Source organism: Pygocentrus nattereri, chromosome 22, assembly GCF_015220715.1.
Source record: "Pygocentrus nattereri isolate fPygNat1 chromosome 22, fPygNat1.pri, whole genome shotgun sequence".
Classification (NCBI taxonomy): domain Eukaryota; kingdom Metazoa; phylum Chordata; class Actinopteri; order Characiformes; family Serrasalmidae; genus Pygocentrus; species Pygocentrus nattereri.
The window spans coordinates 15,558,702-15,580,266 of record NC_051232.1 but is presented as its reverse complement, the minus strand read 5'-3'; the positions used below and the strand labels follow the sequence as shown (position 1 = coordinate 15,580,266).

The 21,565-nt window shown below is 37.5% G+C and overlaps 1 protein-coding gene across 3 annotated transcripts in view; it reads left to right on the top strand.

Annotated features, from left to right (window-relative positions):
* Nucleotides 1-1,726: 1,726 nt before the first annotated feature.
* tasp1 (taspase, threonine aspartase, 1) overlaps nucleotides 1,727-21,565 on the top strand; it is a 50,320-nt gene continuing 30,481 nt past the window's right edge. For all 3 annotated transcript variants that reach the window (XR_001858643.2, XM_017714998.2, XM_017714997.2), the window contains exons 1-5: nucleotides 1,727-1,849; nucleotides 7,938-8,140; nucleotides 11,799-11,866; nucleotides 14,212-14,280; nucleotides 15,082-15,202. Coding sequence is in view for 2 of the 3 variants with exons in the window: in XM_017714998.2 (XP_017570487.1) it covers nucleotides 7,969-8,140; nucleotides 11,799-11,866; nucleotides 14,212-14,280; nucleotides 15,082-15,202 (430 nt within the window). In the remaining variant the exon portion in view is untranslated. The remainder of the gene's footprint in view (nucleotides 1,850-7,937; nucleotides 8,141-11,798; nucleotides 11,867-14,211; nucleotides 14,281-15,081; nucleotides 15,203-21,565) is intronic.

The window sequence follows — 21,565 nt, the reverse complement described above, 5'->3', positions numbered from 1 at the left end:
TGTGAAACTATAACCTGTGAAAAAAATAACCTGTGAAACTAAATACAAACAAGGCAAATTCAGCAAACCAATAAGCAGCTAACACTTTTACCACAAAGCAATTTATTACTTAGCCTTGGGAAAGTTCAACTCAATATGGATCTACATGGATCCTTCCAGATTTACTGTGCACAAGGACCTGTGATAACCTGGTTTAAACTTTAAACTGTAGCCTAGTCAAATTTTTTTTTTAGATCAAAGGGTCTTTGTTTTGCCTTATTTCCCTCGACTGCTAAGCACAGCAGATTCAGCAAATTCCTGACCTACCACACTGATTCAGTACATGGAGGGCATGAATCAGTTGATGAGCTGTTTCAGGTGTTTAACTTGAGGAACAGCTGAAACTGTGTGTGTGGGTGTGAGTGTGTGTGTGTGTGTGTGTGTATTTGTAACTAAGATGACGTCAGCCAAGAACACGAGGACGCATACCAAAAAACAGTCATAGAGTCTCTTAATTGGGGAAACAATGGTGAATGTCCTTAAATATAAATGTACAAACAAATAGGAACGTCATATCTAATGAAAGAGTCTATAAACAACCACATTGTTCTTTTGCATTTGGGAACATAAATTGGACTAAAGCGTGGGCAATTTGACATAAATATTGTATCAATATTAAAATAAAGGTAGTGACTTTTACACAATATGTCCTGTTAAGTTCAGAAAGGCAAAGAGGCAGTACTCCAGGAGGATAGCCCATCGCTTCAGTGACAGCAGAGATGCATGGAGCCTGTGGCGGGGGATACAGACCATTACAGACTACAAGCCCCCACCGCAGATCTGTGACAGCTCCACCTCTCTGCTGAATGAGCTTAAAAACTTCTTTGCCCAGTTTGAGGCAGACAACAACATGCCTGCACAGAAGATCCCACACTGTCCTGGAGACCAGGTGCTGACGCTGTGCTCAGTCAGTGTGAGGAGATCATTCAGCAAGACCAATGCTAGGAAAGCTCCTGGTCCTCACAACATATCCGGTCGTGTGCTGAGGGCCTGTCCTTTGGAGCTCACAGATGTCTTTAGAGATATCATTAACATCTCGCTGAGTCAGGCTGTTGTCCCCACATACCTGAAAGCCACCACCATCATCCCTGTCCCAAAGAAAGTGTCACCTCCTGTTTCAATGACTACCATCCGGTTGCACTCACTCCCATCCTCATGAAGTGCTTTGAATGGCTGGTCATGCAACACATCAAGACCTTGTGGTGTAATCATAACAATCTCCATCTGAACATTGAGAAGACAAAAGAGGTTGTTGTGGACTTCAGGAGAACGTGCACGCAGCATGCTCCTCTGACTATCAACGGTGCTGCTGTGGAGAGGGTGAACAGCACAAAGTTCATGGGCGTGCACGTCACAGAGGACCTCTCCTGGGACAACAACACAACATCACTGGCCAGAAGGGCTCATCAGTGCCTTTACTTCCTCTGCAAACTGAGAAGAGCCAGAGCCTCAGCCCCCATCATGTGCACCTTCTAAAGAGGTACCATTGAGAGCATCCTGACCAGCTGCATCACCGTGTGGTATGGGGCCTGCACCGTGTCCTGCCGCAAGACGCTCCAGCGCATCGTGAGAGCTGCTGAGATGATCGTTGGCACCTCCATCCCCTGTCTCCAAGAGATATACAGCTTGACTCGACTAAAGGGGCCATGGACCGAGTTTCACGCTCCAGCTCAATAGGTGGCGATAAGGCACTTATCTTTCGCTTCTGAGACACCGAATAAAGGAAGAAGAAGAACAACTACAACAAGAAGACCTCCGCCTAGTTAAATGTGATTTTTATACACACGCAGCAGCGGAACTCCAGCTGTAGGTGTGTATTTACTGCTAATCTAATTAGACTGAAGACGGCATGCGCCTCAGCTTGCGTGGTTTGACTTAATGCATGATCAGTGACCTGACAGTGTTGTGACACAACTACTTCAAACAGCACTAAGACGTGAAACAGAGTGGAGCAAGAAATCTGTCTTATTGAATACAAAACAATACAGACACGTAACTGCAGCCGTGATGCTCCTCCGTAGGTGTGCAAACGTACGTTATTCCCTGGACATTTAGCTGGACAGAGAGCGAACCCTCTGGGAGATCTGAGAGCAGAAGTTTTCATTATGGCGCAGGTGTCTTTGCAGCCAGCCAGCTGTGGTGAAACATCAGAGCACAAGCAAATTAAACTCCTAGTGATGTGATTTTTTTTAAGAATGAAAGACTTACACTTTTTTAAAAAGATGGTTCTTTAGTTAAGGCAGTTGTCCTATGAGTTCTGCGCAGAACCATTTCATGCTGAAATGGGTTCTATGGGTGTTTGCATGGTGAAATGGTTATTCAGATTAATGGAGAATGTGTTGTAAATGGTTCTAGCACTGAAAAGGGGTCCTCTGTTATGATGTCAAGCTTAAAATAGAACAACACTGATGCTAGAGCCATTTTAAAAGCAGTTCTGTAGAGAATCATATGCAACATGTTCTCCGTCAATCTGAAGGACCATTTTACCATGCAAAGAGCTATTTGAGCGTGGAATGTAGAACCGCTGCCTTTGCTGAAGAACCATCTTTTTTTATGAGTGTTTGTGCGTGAATACTTTTATCAAGCATTTGCATGATTGCCATGTTTCTTTATTCTAATGCTACACTAAGAAAAGCATTATTGCTTTGAATGAATAGGATGTTTCTCCCTGTTGTATTCCGTCTTCATTGTAACCCATTGACTGGTGGATGAAGTACACAAATCATGTACTTGAGTTAAAGTAAAGATACCCAAGGTAAAATATTACTACAGTAAAAGTAGAAGTTCCTATACTTGAGTAAAAGTACAAAAGTTTTTGCCTTCAAATGTACTTAAGTATCAAAAGTAAAAGTACTAAAGGATTAATTACAGCTTTAACGTCATATTATGATTTTTGTAACAAGACTTGCTTCATGGACTCATATTAGGTGAAAATACTCCAGTGTCTCTCTTGGTAAACCAGTGTTTTAATAGAAAGTCATTAATTAGTGACGCTGATGTTTATTAAAATTATCATAAGCACAAAACACTGAAGGCAAACAGTTTCCACCAGGAAGATTTTTTTACAAACAAGCAAAGTTTCAGTTTAATAAAACTTGCTTTAAACTCAGGATCACAAATGAGTTTCCTTTTCTATATTGTATCTGTAGGTCTCTGTGCATAAATATTAACTAGCTAAAACGAATATATTATAAAATGAAAGTGTATGAATTCAGAAAAAATGGGTCAGTTACGACTCCATATGTGCACATATTTCTATATTGTGGTCTATTTACACAAAGTTAGGTTAGTTCCATCATTTATGTTGAATAGACTCCCAAAATGTTACACTGCTGCACTGACATTGAACTGTGTGCTTGCACTGGGTCGGTATGACCAACAGGTCAAAACAAAGTGACTGCTGTGCCCTGATTGGTGTTCTTGCTTTGCGCTTCTTTCGTTTTAACATGTTACATTTTTATACACACAGAAACCAAGAGGAATGACAGATTTTGCAGAATGTAGAGTAAAAAAGTAAAATATTTGACTTTGAAATGTAGTAGAATGAAAGTAAAAAAGTCTTAAGAAATACTTAAGTAAAGTACAGATACATGAAAAAAGTACTTAAGTACAGTAACGAATTACATTTACTTACTTACTGTCCACCGCTGCCCATTGATGAAGTACCGTCCACCACCCCCACCTATCATTGAACAAAAATACTCTGCTTGTTCGGAGACGCTCTGTTTCACTCAGAAACTGATCACGATTATTCATGTTGTTTTTTTTTTTTATAATGTCCCAAATACATCCTGTAATCATAATACATCTGATTCCACTTCTATAGACAGATTCCATGCTGGCCTCTGCTGGTTTATGCTACCTTTGGTGCTGGCTTGCCTAGTAACACAGCGTGGTTTATGAGTTATACTGGTCTGCTGCTGGTTTAGCTAGTCACACAGCATGGTGCATGAATTCTGTGCTGGTCTTGTGTTCTGGTCTGAATGGACACCCAGCATGTTCATGCTGGTTAACCAACATACCAGCATCAAAAAACACAACATATGCTGGTTTTGGTGGTGATCAGCGTAACAGCTTCCACTGCTGCTGTCCAACATCTAAATCACTACATATGCTGGTAAAATATGCTGGCAGAGTAAACCCTATACCTAATGGTACAAACACAACATATCAAATGTTGAAACAAAAAAAAAAAAAAAGATTTTTGAAATGCACTATATTACCTAAAATATTCACTCACCTGTCCAGATAATTGAATTCAGGTGTTCCAATCACTTCCATGGCCAGAGGTGTATAAAACCAAGCCCCTAGGCCTGCAGACTGCTTCTACAAATATTAGTGAAAGAATGGGTCGCTCTCAGGAGCTCAGTGAATTCCAGTGTGGTACCATGATAGGACGCCACCTGTGCAACAAGTCCAGTCGTGAAATTTCCTCGCTAGTAAATATTCCACAATCAACTGTCAGAAGTATTATAACAAAGTGGAAGTGATTGGGAATGACAGCAATCAGCCACGAAGCGAACGGCCATGTAAAATGTCAGAGCGGGGTCAGCGGATGCTGAAGCACATAGTGCGCAGAGGTCGCCAATTTTCTGCAGAGTCAATCGCTATAGATGTCCAAACTTCATGTGGCCTTCAGATCAGCTCAAGAACAGTGTAGAGAGCTTCGTTGAATGGGTTTCCATGGCCGAGCAGTTGCATCTAAGCCTTACATCACCAAGTTCAATGCAAAGCGTCGAGTGCCGTGGTGTAAAGTGCCACCACTGTACTCTAGAGCAGTGCAGACGTGTTCTCTGGAGTGACGAATCACGCTTCTCCATCTGGCAACACGAATCTGGGTTTGGCAGTTGCCATGAGAACGGTACTTGTCTGACTGCATTGTGCCAAGTGTAAAGTTTAGTTGAGGGGGGATTATGGTGTGGGGTTGTTTTTCAGGAGTTGGCCTTGGCCCCTTAGTTCCAGTGAAAGGAACTCTTAATGCTTAAGCACCAAGAGATTTTGGACTCAATTTCATGCTCCCAACTTTGTGAGAACAGTTTGGGGACAGCTCCTTACTGTTCCAACATGACTGTGCACCAGTGCACAAAGCAAGGTGCATAAAGACATGAATGTGTGAGTTTGGTGTGGAAGAACTTGACTGGCCTGCGCAGAGTCCTCACCTCTGCTTGAATTAGATGAATTAGAGTGGAGACTGTGAGCCAGGCCTTCTCGTCCAACTTCAGTGTCTGACCGCTTCTGGAAGAATGGTCAAAAATTCCCACAAACACACTCCAAAACCACTGCAGTAACACTGATGTAGTGGTGGTGTTCCACTTCTACCAGCACAACACTCACTAACACACCACCAGTGTTACTGCAGTGCTGAGAAGGATCCACCACCCAAATAGTACCTGCTCTGTGAGGGTCTATGGGGGTCCTGACCATTGAGGAACAGGGTAAAAGGGGCTAACAAAGTATGCAGAGAAACAGATGGACTACAAAGTGCACCTATATAGTAAGTGGAACTGATAAAATGGACAAATGGGCATAGAAACAAGGAGGTAGTCATAACGTTATGCCTGATCAGTGTATATATAGGTTTTGGAGCAACATATGCTGCAATCCAGATGACATCATTATCAGGGGAGGCCTTGTTTATTTTAGCAAGACAATGCTAAACAACAATCTGCACGTATTACAACAGCATACCTTTGTCCAAGTGCTAAACTGGCCTGCCTGCAGTCCAGACCTGTCACCCACTGAAAACATTTAGTGCATCAAGTAAGGTGAATTATGCCAAATGAGACCCTCTATTGAGCAGCTAAAATCCTGTATGAATGAAGAATCAGAAAAAAAATACTTTCAAAACAACAGAATATTGGTCTCCTCAGTTCCCAGTTGCTTACATTGTTGTTAAAAGAAGATGCAACACAGTGGTAAACATGCCCCTGTCCCAACTTTTGCAATGCCTTACTAGTGTCAAACAATAAACAGTCATATGTTTCAAAAGTAATACGATTTCTCAATACAGTACAGTTTCTGTCTTTGTACTATTGTAAATTAAATATAGGATTTAAATTATTTGAACATCACTGCATTCTGTATTAACTCGTATTTTGCACAACTATTTTAAGACAGTGTTGTAATGTAATTAGTGCTAGGTTATGATGATAAAAAAATAATAATCATAATTTTAATCTGTATTTAAAAACAGCATTCATGGTATTGTGCTTTAGAATGCCATGTCATAGTTTAGGAAATATCTAAAAATGATCTTCCACTAACTGAACCTAGAAGTTTGACCTGCCTCAGCTGAACAAAGTGGTCTAGCCAGTCTTCAGCACATCAGTATATGCTGGACACAGTCTGCATTCGTTCATCAGACTGCCAGATAGTGCAGTGTGTTTGCTCTGTCAGTTTGTGTGGTCTACCACTTCCTGGCTGAGCTGTTGTTGCTCTTTACCCCTTGAATTTCACAGTAAAATCAGATGAACTTACAGTTGAACAGGGCAGAAATTTCATGAACTGGTTTGTGGGATCCTATGGCAGTGCCACGTTTAAAGTCACTGAACTCCTTCTGCCAGTGTTTGTCTATGGAGTTTGCATGGCTCTGTGCTTGGTTTTATATACCTGTTAGCACTGGATGTGGCTGAGACACCTGAACCCAATAATTAGGACATGTCTACATGTTTTTGGTCCTAAAATGTATGTTGTTTCACTGCGTTATGATGGACTCTATTTCATGTTTTAGTGCATAGTATACTACAAACAAACTTATCTTCAGTAGGGTAAGTTTAGCAAAAGTGGGACATCGGGTAAATTGAGATGGAGTTTAATGCTGCTTTGCTGCATTAGGTGAATAAAATGCATAAAATATAACTGTGATGAATAATTACTGCAAGGGTCCTCATCAAACATTTGTTATATTGGAAAAGTTGTTGTGTGTCATCATTTGGTTGATTCCTCTGTGTTATATATGTGTGTCATGGACCAACCAACAAGGACCACTCTAGCCAGTTCAGTCCACAATTTCTTAGTCAAATATGCTTAAATGTTTTGCTGCTCTACACAGGATTCCCAAATCCTGCTCTACACAGGATTCCCAAAACCAAAGGTGCCATAAATGGTTGCTTGTGCACTGCCATAGCAGAAACATTTTTAGTGCAGAGGTGTCAAAATTAACCACTAAAGGGTCCACATTATAAATATTTAACATATTTGTGGGCCGTAGAAAAAAAGGTTTTATTTCAGTTTTAATTAATGTTGTGTTATGACCTGAACTGACCATACGCAACACTTCAGCAGTAAAATATCAGCACTTGTAGAAGACATTAAAATATTACAATATTTTATAAAACTATTAAAATATTACATAAATATTTAAAATATTAAACATTTTAATTTCGCCAGTAGATGGCTCTTTTAAACCTGCGTATTTGCTTGACCTAGACACCTGGGCATCCTTTTTTTTCTTGCTGCAAGGTTATTGATACTTCGGCTGTTTCTGAGCTGCTGAGCTAACGTTAAATGTTTATGTTGTTTAAATTGCAGCTGAAATGCCGCTAGTGTGTTGGTGATACGACAGATGTGAATTTGCATAGAATTGAGATGAAATTGCTGTCCCATTGACTGTTGTTGGGGTAGGAGAGTCAGAGTGCACGTTATGCATGCTGGGGACTGTAGTGCAGCGCATTGTGAAACAGGCTAATATTAAAAGAAAATGAAAATGCTTCTGAGGGTCTGATAGGATGGTGTCTTGTGTTTAACACATGAAGCTTTTACATTGGTATAGGACTTTTTCCTTATGTTTAAAACTTTAAAATGTTCTACACGTAAATTTACATTTCAGACACTGATTTGTGTTTCTTGTCATGCAACGTTATTTATCCTTGTGTCTGATTTTTTTTTTTTTCCCCTAGGGCTCAGAGGACCAATATGTTTATGTTATGAATGACTGACGGGCCAAGATGCGCCCGCTGCTTCCCCCAAGTCATGGAGAAATTAAGAAACTCAACAGGTTGCACAGGGATTGTGTGCCCACTACAGTATTCAGGGACTATGCAGAACAGCACTATCTCCAGCAGGGAGCACAGAGCTGTGGGCTTTGTGCTTGTGCATGCAGGTTTGTGTATGAATAGAGGCACACACTTTTAAATGTACTAATTCAATCTGTTTTTTTAAATCGTCCAGTCAGGGTAGATACTCTTTCGCCTTTTGTAAACTCTTCTCTCATGTCAACTCCCTTTATTATCTGTGCTTTTGTTAAAAGGAATTACAACCCCAATTCCAATGAAGTTGGGACGTAATAAAAACATAAATAAAAACAGAATACGATGATTTGCAAATCCTTTTCAACCTATATTCAATTGAATACACTACAAAGACAAGATATTTAATGTTCAAATGGACAAACTTTATTGTTTTTGCAAATATTCACCCCAACTTCATTGGAATTGGGGTTGTAGATGATCAACAGACAGTGCCCTCCATTATGTTTGGGACTAAGGTGTAGACGTTTTCTCATTTAACCCCACAACTTTAAACTTGTATTTTAAACAATCCACACATGGTTAAAGTGCATGTTCTCAGATTTGAATAAAGGTATTTTTTTATGTTTTAGCATTACCCTGTAAAACTGTTTATACATAGCCACTTTGCCATTTCAGGAGCACCATAATGTTTGGACCACAGCAGTGGTATGTACAGTTAATTAATGATGTTTAGTACTTTGTTGCATATTCATTGCATGCTTGCAGTCTGTAACTCCTAGACATAACCAGGGGTTGAGTATCTTCCCTGGTGATGCTCTACCACAGCTCCTGCTTGTTTTGGGGTGTAGTCCCCATATTTTTTTTCCCCCAGTACATGAAAAGAAAGCTCAGTGGGATTAAGAACAGGTGACTGACTTGGCCAGTTAAGCATTTTCTAGTTTCTAGCTTTGAAAAGCTCCTTTGTTGCAGAGCAGTAGGTTTGAGATAATTGTCTTGATGAGGTGCTATCCAAAGAGTTTGGAGGCATTTTCAGGAACTCCAGCTGATAAGATGTTTCTATACATCTCAGAATCCATTTCCAGGCCCAAGCCATAAAACCTACCAACACTATGTTTTACAGATGAGGCGGTATGGTTTGGATTACCATTTCCATTTCGCCGCCACACTTTTTGCCATTGCTCTGATACAGGTAAATATTGGTCTCATCTGTCCACAAGACCTTTTTCCAGACCCCTGCAGGATTTTTAAAATGCTTTTTAGAAAACTAGCTTGACCATCATGTTTTTGTTGCTAACTAGTTTGCGTCCTGCAGTGCAGCCTGTGTATTTCTGCTTATGAATCTTCTGGGTACAGTAGTCATTGACAAATCCACCCCTGCCCCCTGAGGTGCATTTTTGATCTGTCAGACAGGTGTATGGGGATTTTTCTGCATTATGGTGAGAATTCTCATCATAATGTCATCAGCTGTGGAGGTGTTCCTTGGCCTACTAGTACCTTTTTATGGTTACTAAGCTCACCAGTTCTCTCTTTCTTGTCAATAGTGTTCCGATCAGTTGATTTTGGTAAACCTCAAGTGACCGATGTTTCTCAGCCTTATAATCTTTCCTTTGACTTTCTTTAGCACTCTTTCTTTAGAACTCTGATCCTGAAAGAGCTCTTATACCTGCAGTAATGGGGGGACTATGTATAAAAAAGTGCTGTAATTTCTATTTTGTGAAACCAAATTATAAAAAGACCCTTAATTAAAATCTGAGATTATGCACTTTGTGAGTATAAATTTAAAACTGTGGAGTACAGTGGTAAATACAAGCAAATGAAACACACACACACACACACACACACACACACACACACACACACATATATACATATATATATATATATATATATATATATATATATATATATATATATGGCATGGGCAGCTTACACATCTGGAAAGGCACTATATATATATATATATATATATATATATATATATATATATATATATATATATTGATAGTGCCTTTCCAGATGTGTAAGCTGCCCATGCCATAGGCACTAATACAGGATGCAGGCTTTTGAAGTGTGCACTGATAACAATCTGGATGGTGCACAGGACACAGTGTCCATAGTTTCTAAAAAGAATATTAAATTTTGATTCAACTGACCAAAGAACATTTTTCTTTTGCCTCTGTCCATTTTAGATGAGCTTTGGCCCAGAGAAGACGGCAATGTTTCTGGATCTTGTTGACATTTTTCTTTGCATGATACAGCTTTTACTTGGATTGCACAGCGATCTGTGTTCACAGACAGTGATTTCTCAAAGTGTTTCTGAACCCATGCAGGAATTTCCAGTACGGTAACATGCCTGTTTTCAGTGCATTGCCATCTGAGGGCTCGAAGCTCACAAGCATCCAGTATTGACTGTCGGCCTTGTCCCTTGTGCACAGGGAATAAAATATGGGTCTGTGAGATCAATAAGGGCATTTGCTGCTATTGGGTATTTTTGCCCCAGAAACCTTGACTGCAAATAACTTGGAGGAGATTATTATAATGAACCCCTATAATACTCCAATATATGAAGATTTTGCCTAAATAATGATTTTTACCAAACGAGTGTTAAATGCAAAATCTCTGCATCGTGAAACCTATGTATTACTTTGCTGCTTTATGTTTGTTGTAGTCCCTGTACATCACAGTCGTTGATGCACTGCATGTTGCTAAGAAGTTATGCTCACCACAAGTTAAAAATCATAAAGTGTGTAAAAATCATAAAAATCAGTGAAATTAAACCGGTATTTTTTCTAATATTACACATTTTCTAAGAAACACATTGTGCCGAGCTCAAGAGGAGCTTGTCCCTCTAGTCGTTTTATCAGTCAAAATAACAAATCATTTCTTGTCTTTTGTTTTCTTATATTGTGCTGGCTGTGTTAATTAAGAAGTGTTTGTGTTCATTTGCCTGGGAGTTTTTAGTAGTGATGCACTGAAATGAGAACTGTTGGTCATCCAAGGCAAATGAATTACATTTTTTTATTATACTGTACATTGTGGCCCTGTCATTGGATTTTTTCAGCATTTCAAAAACTGAGGCTACAGCTTGCTACTGAGGATCTTCTGGTTCTTCTCCTCTTGATTATCATCATGAACTATGATTTTAAATCTGTCGTGTAGTTTTCATCATAGAAACTGTATTCCGCCTTAAATAGCGTGGCAGTTACGTACTGATATGCTGGTTGACTGTAACCGTAATTCAAATAAGAAGCTGGCAAGCAAGAGGCCAACTTCAGCTTTGTGCAAAGGGAATGGAGTCTTTTTAATTACTGTGTATTTTCGTTACCAGTAAATGTATTTTGAAGACTTAGACTATGACACTTTATTGTAGGCATATTTTTTCCTTTTTTATCAGTCAAAATATTCAGCCTTTTCTCAGCAGTTACAATTGTTTAAGACACAGCAGTGCTCCTGGCGTTTTTAACACCGTGTCCACTGTGTTACACACTCCTACCTTGTTGCTCCACTTTGTAGATGTAAGTTAGAGACAGTAGCTCATCTGTTGCTGCACAGTTTGTGTTGGCTGTTGGTTGGATTCTATTCTCAGTCCAGCAGTGACACTGAGGTGTTTAAAACTCCAGCAGCACTGCTGTGTCTGATCCACTCATACATACATACCACACATGCTTATGTACGTCATTACATAAGCTGCTGACAGAGGTCACTGGTCTGTTCCATGTTTTAGTTGTGAATTGCACACTTCTAGATGGTAAAATAGCATTAATTATTTTTTCCCCGTTTTTAACCTAGGAGCAGGGTATCATTCGGAATCCAAAGCCAAGGAGTATAAACATGTGTGCAAGAGAGCTTGTCAGAAAGTAAGTACATTTGAATTTCTTACCAATGCTTGCATTCAGGTATGTGTGTGTGTGTATTTTTGGAAATGAAAACATAAAAACAAAATGCAGTGATATGGAAATCACTTAAACCCTATATTTTATTCAAAAGAGTACAAAGGCGACATATCAATTATTGTAAATACTATAGAATGTAAATAATGTCGAATTTAAATAAAAATAGGATGCAATGATATGCAGGTCATGTCAACCATATTTTTCAAGGAAAATACAACAAAGACAACAAATCAAATGTTGAAACAGATAAATTTTATTGTTTTTTTTGGAAAAATATGTGCCCATTTTGAATTTGATACCAATAATACATTCCAAAAAAAGTTGAGATGGGGACAACAAAAGGCTGATGAAGTGTAATGCTAAAAAAGAAAAACACCTGATGTGTAGTTAATTTGCAACAGGTCAGTAACATGATTGGGTATAAAAGAGCATCCCAGAGAGTCTTTCAGAAGTAAAGATAGGGAGGGTTTCACCACTCTGTGAAAGACTGCATGGGCAAATAGTGCAATGATTCAAGAATAACGTTTCTCAATATTAAATGGCAAATACCTTTTGCTTTTCATCACCTATGGTACTTAATAACATTAAAATAGAAGAAATCTCGGTAGCGCTTTACAGATTGGTTATTGAATTTATCCATAATTTAAATGTCAATTTCATAGTTGTTATGAAATAATAAAATGGTAATTGTAGCAGTAACAAGGCAGGAATAAAATGGTAAAATCATGGTACCAAGTTGTACTTACCAAAATATTACTTGCGTACTTTCCAGTTTGTAATGAATAATAAGCTGGTGTTTGTAGTGATAACAAATTTGTAATAAGATGGCAAAATAAAGGTAAAAAGTGTATTTACCTAAAAATGACATGCACATTGGTTAGTCGTTAATAAATAAGAAGTTAGTCATTGTAGCGGTGGTCAGTAATAAAATAGTAAAATAATGGTAACAAGTTGAACTTACGTAGAAAAATTAATACAAATGTTCTAACTCTTAGTAAATAATAAGTCAGTAACTGCAGTGATGACTAGTTGATAATAATGTGGAAAAATAACAGTAACATATTTTAATCAATCAAAAGGGCAGTAATATTAGGGTTATTAACCCAAAAACAAAGCAGTAGTTTTGGTGAAATCATGTGGTATTAGTGTTTAAAATACTAATTCACTTGTTTCTACTTTGTTTCTTATGTCTTATGTGGTCAGGGGCAGGATGATGTTACACGCTGTAATAACAGTTAAACTAAGTGGTATCAGAGCTGTAAAATGCAAACTTGCTTCTTTCCATCTTTTTTCCCGCTTACTACATCTCACATCATGGAATACCATCAGCTCCGCAAAACAGTCTGGATAACTGCACTGAAACAGTGACTACATTACTGCATTAGATCTTATGGTTGTTCTACTACTTTACAGGTGTACTTACACAGGAATAGATGAGGTTAATATACTGAGATTACACAGAATCAGGGCTGGAAAATGCAACGTCACATGTTCCCTTTGTGTTACCTTTAAACAAAATACTGTTTCTCTGTCATAAAGCACAGATTGGCAAAATGCTCAGAAATGATTTTTAGAATATTATTATTATTTTATTATTATTTTTATTCATGTGGAAATGAGGTACATTTGAACAAAGTAAACTCAATGCATCACTTTTTAATAGTATTTGTACTTAAATATGCTACAGGTTAGATAGCCCCTATGTTGTATTTGTTTGCTGACTTTAACATTAATGTCTAACATTATAAAACATGAACATACATGAAATCAGTTCACCAGCTGACCATTACAATAATGTCTCCACCAATAATATTTGTTCTTCTACGTATTTGTGTTAATCTGTATCCGTCCTTAGTGCTGCTGCTCCTCCATTTTCATCCACACAGTTTCGTCTCGGACAGTAGATTTACCTTTTTTTTATTTTGATGGGCTTTCAAAACGGAATCTTTTTGCTTTATCTCTAGCTAATGTACTTCAGTAAAAACAGTAGTCTTGTAATTTGTTGCAGTTTGAGGCTAAATGTGTACCTGAAAATAATGCAAACCGAACAAAAGCTAGCATTCTAACCAAACACTTCATATAGAAATATATGTCTGTTGTAGTACAGAAATTGTGAGCAAAATAGTTTGGTTCTAGTTGAACTAAACCACCTACTCATGGTTTCTAAAAAGAATCAGTGGACGATATTGATATCCAGCCACAATTATAAACAGTTCATACTTTTGTTTTAGGTCTCTGTTTCATTTTGACCCATGACTTTTCCATGAAATATGTTCCCCTTTTGTTTTACGCTGCCTCATGTTTTGCAGGCTGTGGACAGGCTGAGAGCTGGAGCCATGGCCCTGGAAGCAGTGACGGCAGCTCTTACAGAGCTAGAGGTAAAACCTCTCTGAAATTTATCTTAGCAAGTTTGGATTACAGAACCCCTTTAGTGATCAGGCAGATGTAAGCAGAATGTGTTTTTAATGGATTTTAAGTAGTTTTTGTTTGGATTTTACCACAGATGAGAAATGTTACTATTGTTTTCTTCCATTTTCCATTTTTGGTCCCTGCTTTTTATTTATTATCACACACAGTACCATTTAGCTTCATAAATGAAAATGATATTGGAGAAAATACTTTGAAATTTGTAACTGTTGACTTAAGGTCCAGTGAGTGCAATGTTCTATTATAGCACGATTAAATACTAAAGAAAATTAATATATTCTAGTGGGCAGAGGTGTGGAGTGTACTGACAGTAAATAAAGTGTAACAGCAGTCCTAATTCACCCAAAGAACTTTGCTGCTTGCAGTACAAAAGAAAGTGTTTAGCTGGGAAGTTTGACAAAATTTTAAATACAGTGAATAAATATTCATAGAACAAAACATTTGGGCTAAATTTTGATTCAGACAGTTTGTATGCCAGTATATTTGGGTATCTGTATTTTTGGCTATGGAGGGACTATGATGATTTTCAGATAGCAAACATGTGCACTTGGGATTGATATATAGGTCAGGAGACAAGTGAAATTTATTCCTTATCTGACCTTGAAACATGAAACATTTACAAATCATGACCTTGATAATTCATCGCACATGATGACTCTGCAGGAAATTAATGATAATTCAGCTACAAAGATGAAATTTAGAGTGTTTTAGACAACTATACAGACATCCTTAGTGTTCTTTGTTGTTTGCAGGATTCACCATTCACCAACGCTGGTACAGGCTCCAACCTTAACCTCTCTGGGGATATTGAGTGTGATGCGAGCATAATGGATGGGAAGTCATTAGAATATGGAGCAGTTGGAGCTTTAAGTGGTGGGTTCGTTAATGCCACTTTTAGTACATATTCTGTTTAGACATGGAGGTGCATGACTAGACATGTAGCACAGACTGATCTATATGACAAGCAGAAGAAAAAAAACTTGTTTTCTGCTGCCTTAAAAAAGTGGAAACAGGTTGATATTAGAATACATGTCATCACATTTTCATCAAACATTTAGGGTCTGTTGTTTTATACTATATGTTTTCACACTTTATCCCCTTGAAATTTAAACACATGATTTTTATAGAGTTATTATTTAGTCTGTTATACTTCCTCAGTGCTTGCAATCATTGCAGATGAATTCAATTCAGTTGAAGATTTGAAATGATTATAACTTTGAAATAATGAATTGAGTTGCTTTTTCTTTACTTCCTCACTATATAGATATGGTTTCTTGATTTTAAACATTGTTTGCCACAATTTTGGTAAATAGTTGTGTGTGTTTTGTATCTGTCTGGATTTCTGCATGAATAACTCTGAAATGTGGTCTTATCTTCATCCAAGTCAAAATAAAAATAAAGACAGTTTTTTTTTTATCAGTAACATGCAGTACAGTTTACTGTGATCATATGGTTCAAATTTTTAATCTGCAGGTTTATTATTCAGTTATTGACAACAGAATTTAAAGACCATTACCACTCATCTGAGGGATTTTTACTGTTTTGTAGGATTCTGCACTGTTCCATTGTGGGTCTTTGTAGAACACCCTTTCCCAGAGAGAGAAGCAATATTGCACATTTTCTTGGCTCTGCATGATGAATTGAACTGATGGAGGATTGTCTGAGCTGTTTCCAGTTTTGTGAGCTTCAGCAACCTTTCTTCTGGTGACCTTGAAAATGTCTTATAATCAGACCATGTTCAGTTCAAATAGAATCATGTTGTGAAAACAGATTACTTACCAAATTACCAAAGTCACTCATGAATAAAACACCTGACTCCAATCTGTCTCTTTTCAAGAGGTCGTGATCACAGAGGTTCTCACTGCTTCCATAAGTGTTTTCTTGATTCACAACCATTTGTTCACTAAACCTTTGTGATGTCTTTTAAATAAGTACAAACACAGTTCCAAAAAGTTGGGACAGTATGTTAAATGCCAATAAAACAAAAAGCAGTGATTAGTCAATTCTGTTTGACCTGTACTAAATGGAAAAATACAGTATATTTTATGATATTTTTCTTATGAAATTCATTGTTTTTTAGCAAATATATGCAAATTCCAAATTTGATGTTCCAAAAAGGTTGGGACAGAAGCAGTTGGAGACTGAAGCAACAGATCCAATTTTGAAAGCAGATTTTTTTTTGACATTCTTCATTTATACAGTTCTTCAGCTGTGTCTCAGTACAGGGCTTTTTGCTCTTCATAATGCATCACATGTTTTCAACAGTAGACAGACTGGCCAGTCTAACACCTGCACTCTGGTTATGTAGCCATGCTGTTGTAATATGTGCAAAATGTTGCTTGCGTTTGTCATGTTGAAATAAACATGGACATACCTAAAAAAACAGCATCTAAAATGTCCTTTACCTTTTTGCCCAGAGAACACATCCATTATGCAGCGACAAGTAGTATTTTTTTCACAATGATTGTCTAAGTATTCCCAAACCCATGCGGTGATATCCATCAAAAAGCATGCTGATTTTTATTGCAGTGCCATCTCAGGGGTCGGAGGTTATAAGCATTCATGTGGTTTTTGGCCTTGCTTTTTTTCCCCCCAGTTTTCTCTCCAATTTAGTCATATTTCAATTCCACCCAGTAGTTGTAACTTCCCCAATCATACTATGCCACCAGCGCTAGGAGGGCAGAGGCCCATGACACTGAGGGCCTCCTCTGAGTCACGTGAAACCAGCCGCATCTTTTCAAACTGCTGCTAACACAACATCATTGGACCGCTAAGCACACTTGGAGGAGAGCTCTAACCACCAAGTTTGTTACATCAGCTATCAGACGCCTGCACTGCGCTGAGTGATGGTGGAGAGTTTTATGTTACAGTGGTATTACTCACCCTTGTGCTGTGCGAACACTGTGGTAACACACAGCCTCTTGTGGTCTTATCACCAAATGGATTTTTTTTCCTTTTTTACCCATTTTACTTTTATTTACATATTTTGCATACAGATATAAATACACCCTATGTCTTTACTTATTATTATGACTTAAATGAAGATCGGATCCAATTGTCGAAGTCGTTCATGCAGAAATCCAGATCATTTCCAAAGTGTTACAAATTATATTTGTAATATTTAATGTATTCTAAGCATTTTAATTTTTCCAACACTTGTTTTAAAATACTGTGGTCACTGAGATATTTACATTTTTAAATGCAAAGCACTTTATAGAAATGATTTGTCACTCACTCACTCACTATTAACAGGCTAAGCATGATCCACAAGGGGGAACTATTCACTGGTGTCTCTGGAGGCTGTGGTGGCAAATACTCCTACAGGAATTAGATTTAGCTTGTTAGACTGTCAATCCTGTGCATCGTCCATTGCTTTTTTTCAGGAAACAAGAGAACATGTTTATATACTCTGTTAGCACTTCATCTCACTTCTCAGCATACCTTTAGCTTCAAACTCTAGAACATTTGTCAGGAGTGGTGAGACATGTCCTCCAAAGTATAACCCATTTCCAAAAACTTGGGATACTGTAAAAAATGTAAATAAAAAAATGCAATGATGTGCAAATCATTTAAACCCTTTATGTCGTTGTGATCCTTCAATTACAGTATACAAAATGTTGAAACTGAGAAATTGTATTGTTTTTGAAAAATATATGCCTATTTTGAATTTGATGCCAGCAACATGTTCCAAGCAAGTTGGGGCGGGGGCAACAAAAGGCTGGGAAAGTTCTGTAATGCTAAAAAAACACCTGGTGATTAATTGGTAACATGATTGGTAACAGAAAGGCTGAGTCTTTCAGAAGTAATGATGAGGAGGAGTTCACCACTCTGTGAAAGACTGCATGATCAAATAGTGCATGGCATGGGTGACTGGCATGTCTGTGAAGGCACCATTAACGCTGAATGATATATACAAGTTTTGGCAACATATGTCAAACTACATTCTGCTTGTATTACAACAGCACATTATTAAATCAAAAATAAGGCAAAGGAGACCCTGAACTGTGGAGCAGCTAAAATCCTATATTAAGCAAACATGGGAAACATTTGACTTTCAAAACAACAGCAGTTTGTCTCCTTAGTTCCCAAACACAGTGTTGTTAAAAAAGAGGTGATGAAACACAGTGGTTAACAGTACCCTCGTCCCAACTTTTTTGGAACATGTTTTTGGTTTCAAATTCAAAATGGACACACATTTTTCAAACAACAATAACATTTCTCAGTTGTAACTTTTGGTATGTTGTCTTTATACTATTTTCAATTAAATATAGGGTTTAAATGATTTGCATATCATTGAATTTTGTTTCTATTTTTATTTTTGCACAGCCTTCCAACTTTTTGGAAATGGGGTTGTAATATATTTCTGCAGTGCTGTTTCATGAAAGAATTTATGCATCCAGCATTGAGCTGGTTGATGTTCAGAGTTAGAAAACTGTTTATAGTTAGTGTTTCTCTAATGGTATGCTTTGGTATAGCACTAATGGTATGCTTTTCTAATTGTATGCATAAAAGCCATGTTTATGCATTTCAAAATCTTTATAATCATGTTAGTCTTCCCTACATTTATTTCCAAAACAGTGACAGTATCACTGCTAATACATCAATAAATTCATATTTATTTTTTAAAAATTCACAGCAAATTTGCTACATTGAGATTTACTAGTTATTTTCAAACTGTGGATCATATTGTGGAGATATCTTGGTTACAAGGAAGCTGCATCAATGCATTTTTTGCTTAGAGATCAGAGCTAAATAAAGTGCTGCACCATGTCACTGACCATGCCGCTGATCATAGCAATGAAATATCTGGTCCATTCTGTGAGTTAAAGTCACCGTGAATTGGAAATCAGATTGCAATTTTCTTTTTTCACAGTGTATCAAGTGTTTTTCCTAACCTGACAGTGTATCTTAATCAACTCCAGAATAATGCTAAACATTAAAATTGGTGGTTGGGATCCAAACCCCCAAGTGACAAGTGGAGTGGTGATCTGGACATGAAGACATTATCTTCTCTTTAATTCACACACTTTCCATCCATTTTCAAAAAACACTCAAATTTCTCAGTTTATTTCCAATTACATATTGGGTTTAAATGATTTGCACATCATTGCATTTTGTTTTTATTTACATTTTGCACAGCGTCACTGTAATTTTCCATAAATGTTTTGCATTCTGTATGTTTCTGTCAAGACTTGCTATATTGTGTTTGTTATTATGAACATGAAACCAGTGGCCCATTTTAAGGGCAATATTATTCTTTATCTTTTATACATAGTTAATGCTCCATTCAGTCATTCTGTAAGCAACTAAACTCAGTATTTTAAATCTAATTAAGAACCTTTGCTCAAACCCCTATAAGGGAGTTTTTTTGGAGTTCTCCCAAGATCAGTTTCATATGGGACTCCACACTATGAGACTGAATAGCAAAGCTGCTGTTTACAACAAAATCTGGCTTCATCGATAAAGAAAAGTTGCACGTAGATGTGGCAATACAATACAAAAGGATGTAAATATTTATTTGAACTAGAATAAAGATATCTATGACTGTCTCGGTTCTATATTGGAAGTACAATAGCCTAAAATATAGGGTTTCTAAGCATTTGTGTGCTATTTAAAAAGAACAGCCACTTTCTTAATGCACACAACAGTGTCCCATTTTTCATAAAGGCATCTACTGCAATACATAATTTTAATTTAAAAACCTTTTAAAGTGTTAAGCGTTTGAGTCCTTTTAAAGACAGTACTCTGTAATATGTTCTGTCTGTGTTTTGCAACAAAACTTGTACTTAGTTTTTTTGTTTTTATTTGTATATTTATTTGCATGTTATTTTCCCTGTTCAATTTATTGTGTACTTTTGACTAGTCTTTGGTGTCTTTGTAGAGATTGAAATTGCTGTTGCAGAAACTTCATATATTTATGTAATGCAGGCTAAACTTTTTCTGTACACATGTGCTACATCTCTAAGCATCTAAGACTCTGCTGGAGTTTAGTAAATATTACTGTTATTCATGCAGAAGTGATTGAGCCATGGCTTCTTAGCACAGGCTGTTAGACCATGCCACTGTGTAATACAGCTGACCGATGGAGGCTAGTGGATGTACAGGCTGCGTTACTAAAGGCTAAAGCAAGGCTAAGGGTTGTCATTACACTATGAGACTGGCAGTTTCATAGGTTTCTCTAATGTTCACTTCCTCAATAACAACCTGGACTAATGTTAACTCAGTGTTTGACAATGAGAGATCAGACAAAGGTCTGCTATAGGCGTGTTTCACACTGTTTGTACATTGCCTTTTACAGAGTACTGTACATACTTGAGATGTGAGTATGCAGTTATAACAGTTATTATATATAGGTAATGGCACTCAGACTTGCCAATATGGTTTAATAATCTAATCCATAATCTAATTAAATTTATTCTGTTAAAAAAACAACTTCACAGGGTAGCTTACCCCATTATGAGGGCAATTAACTGGATTCAAAACTTACACAGTATACTGTCTACTCAATGCAGTGCAAATAAGAATCAAGTTAAAACCAATAACCAGGCACAAGTTCTTGGGTACACACTGCAGCTTTTTAGCATCTTTAAAGTGTTCTTCAGATTGATGGGAAATGTGTTGTATATGGTTCTCTATAGAACCTTTCTGAAGAGGGTTCTAGATTAGATTCAACCTTGCCATTGTGCAGAGTACAGCTACAGAGCCAATAAAATGTTGTAAGCATCTAACCCTAAATGAAAAATATAGTACTATTATTTATTTATAAAGTACAGAAATATATAGATATGCAAGTACAAATATAATGTAAAATATATACGGAGTGAGTGGAGAGCGTACAATGAGGTAGTATGTCCGGTAGCATATGTAAAAGATAAGTATGAAGAATGTACAGAAATTGTCGTTGCACATATTAATAGTGCAGTAATAGACTGTGCAAATATTAAATAGTGCAATAAAACTAGGATATAAAGTACAATACAGTGCACTGAGTGCAAAGATGTGAGGAGTTCAGCAGGGTCACAGCCTCAGGGAAGAAGTTCTGTAATGCCTGCCAAATGGGAGGAGGGTAAAAAGTCTGTGGTTAGGATGAGAAATGTCCTGAGAAATGTCCAGGCAACACTTATGAAAAATGCTCTCAGTGGAGGCTAACTGGGCACTTGTGATGCATTGGGCAGTTTTCATTACCCTCTGGAGCGCTTTGCAGTCATATGCGGAGCACTTGCTGAACCACACTGA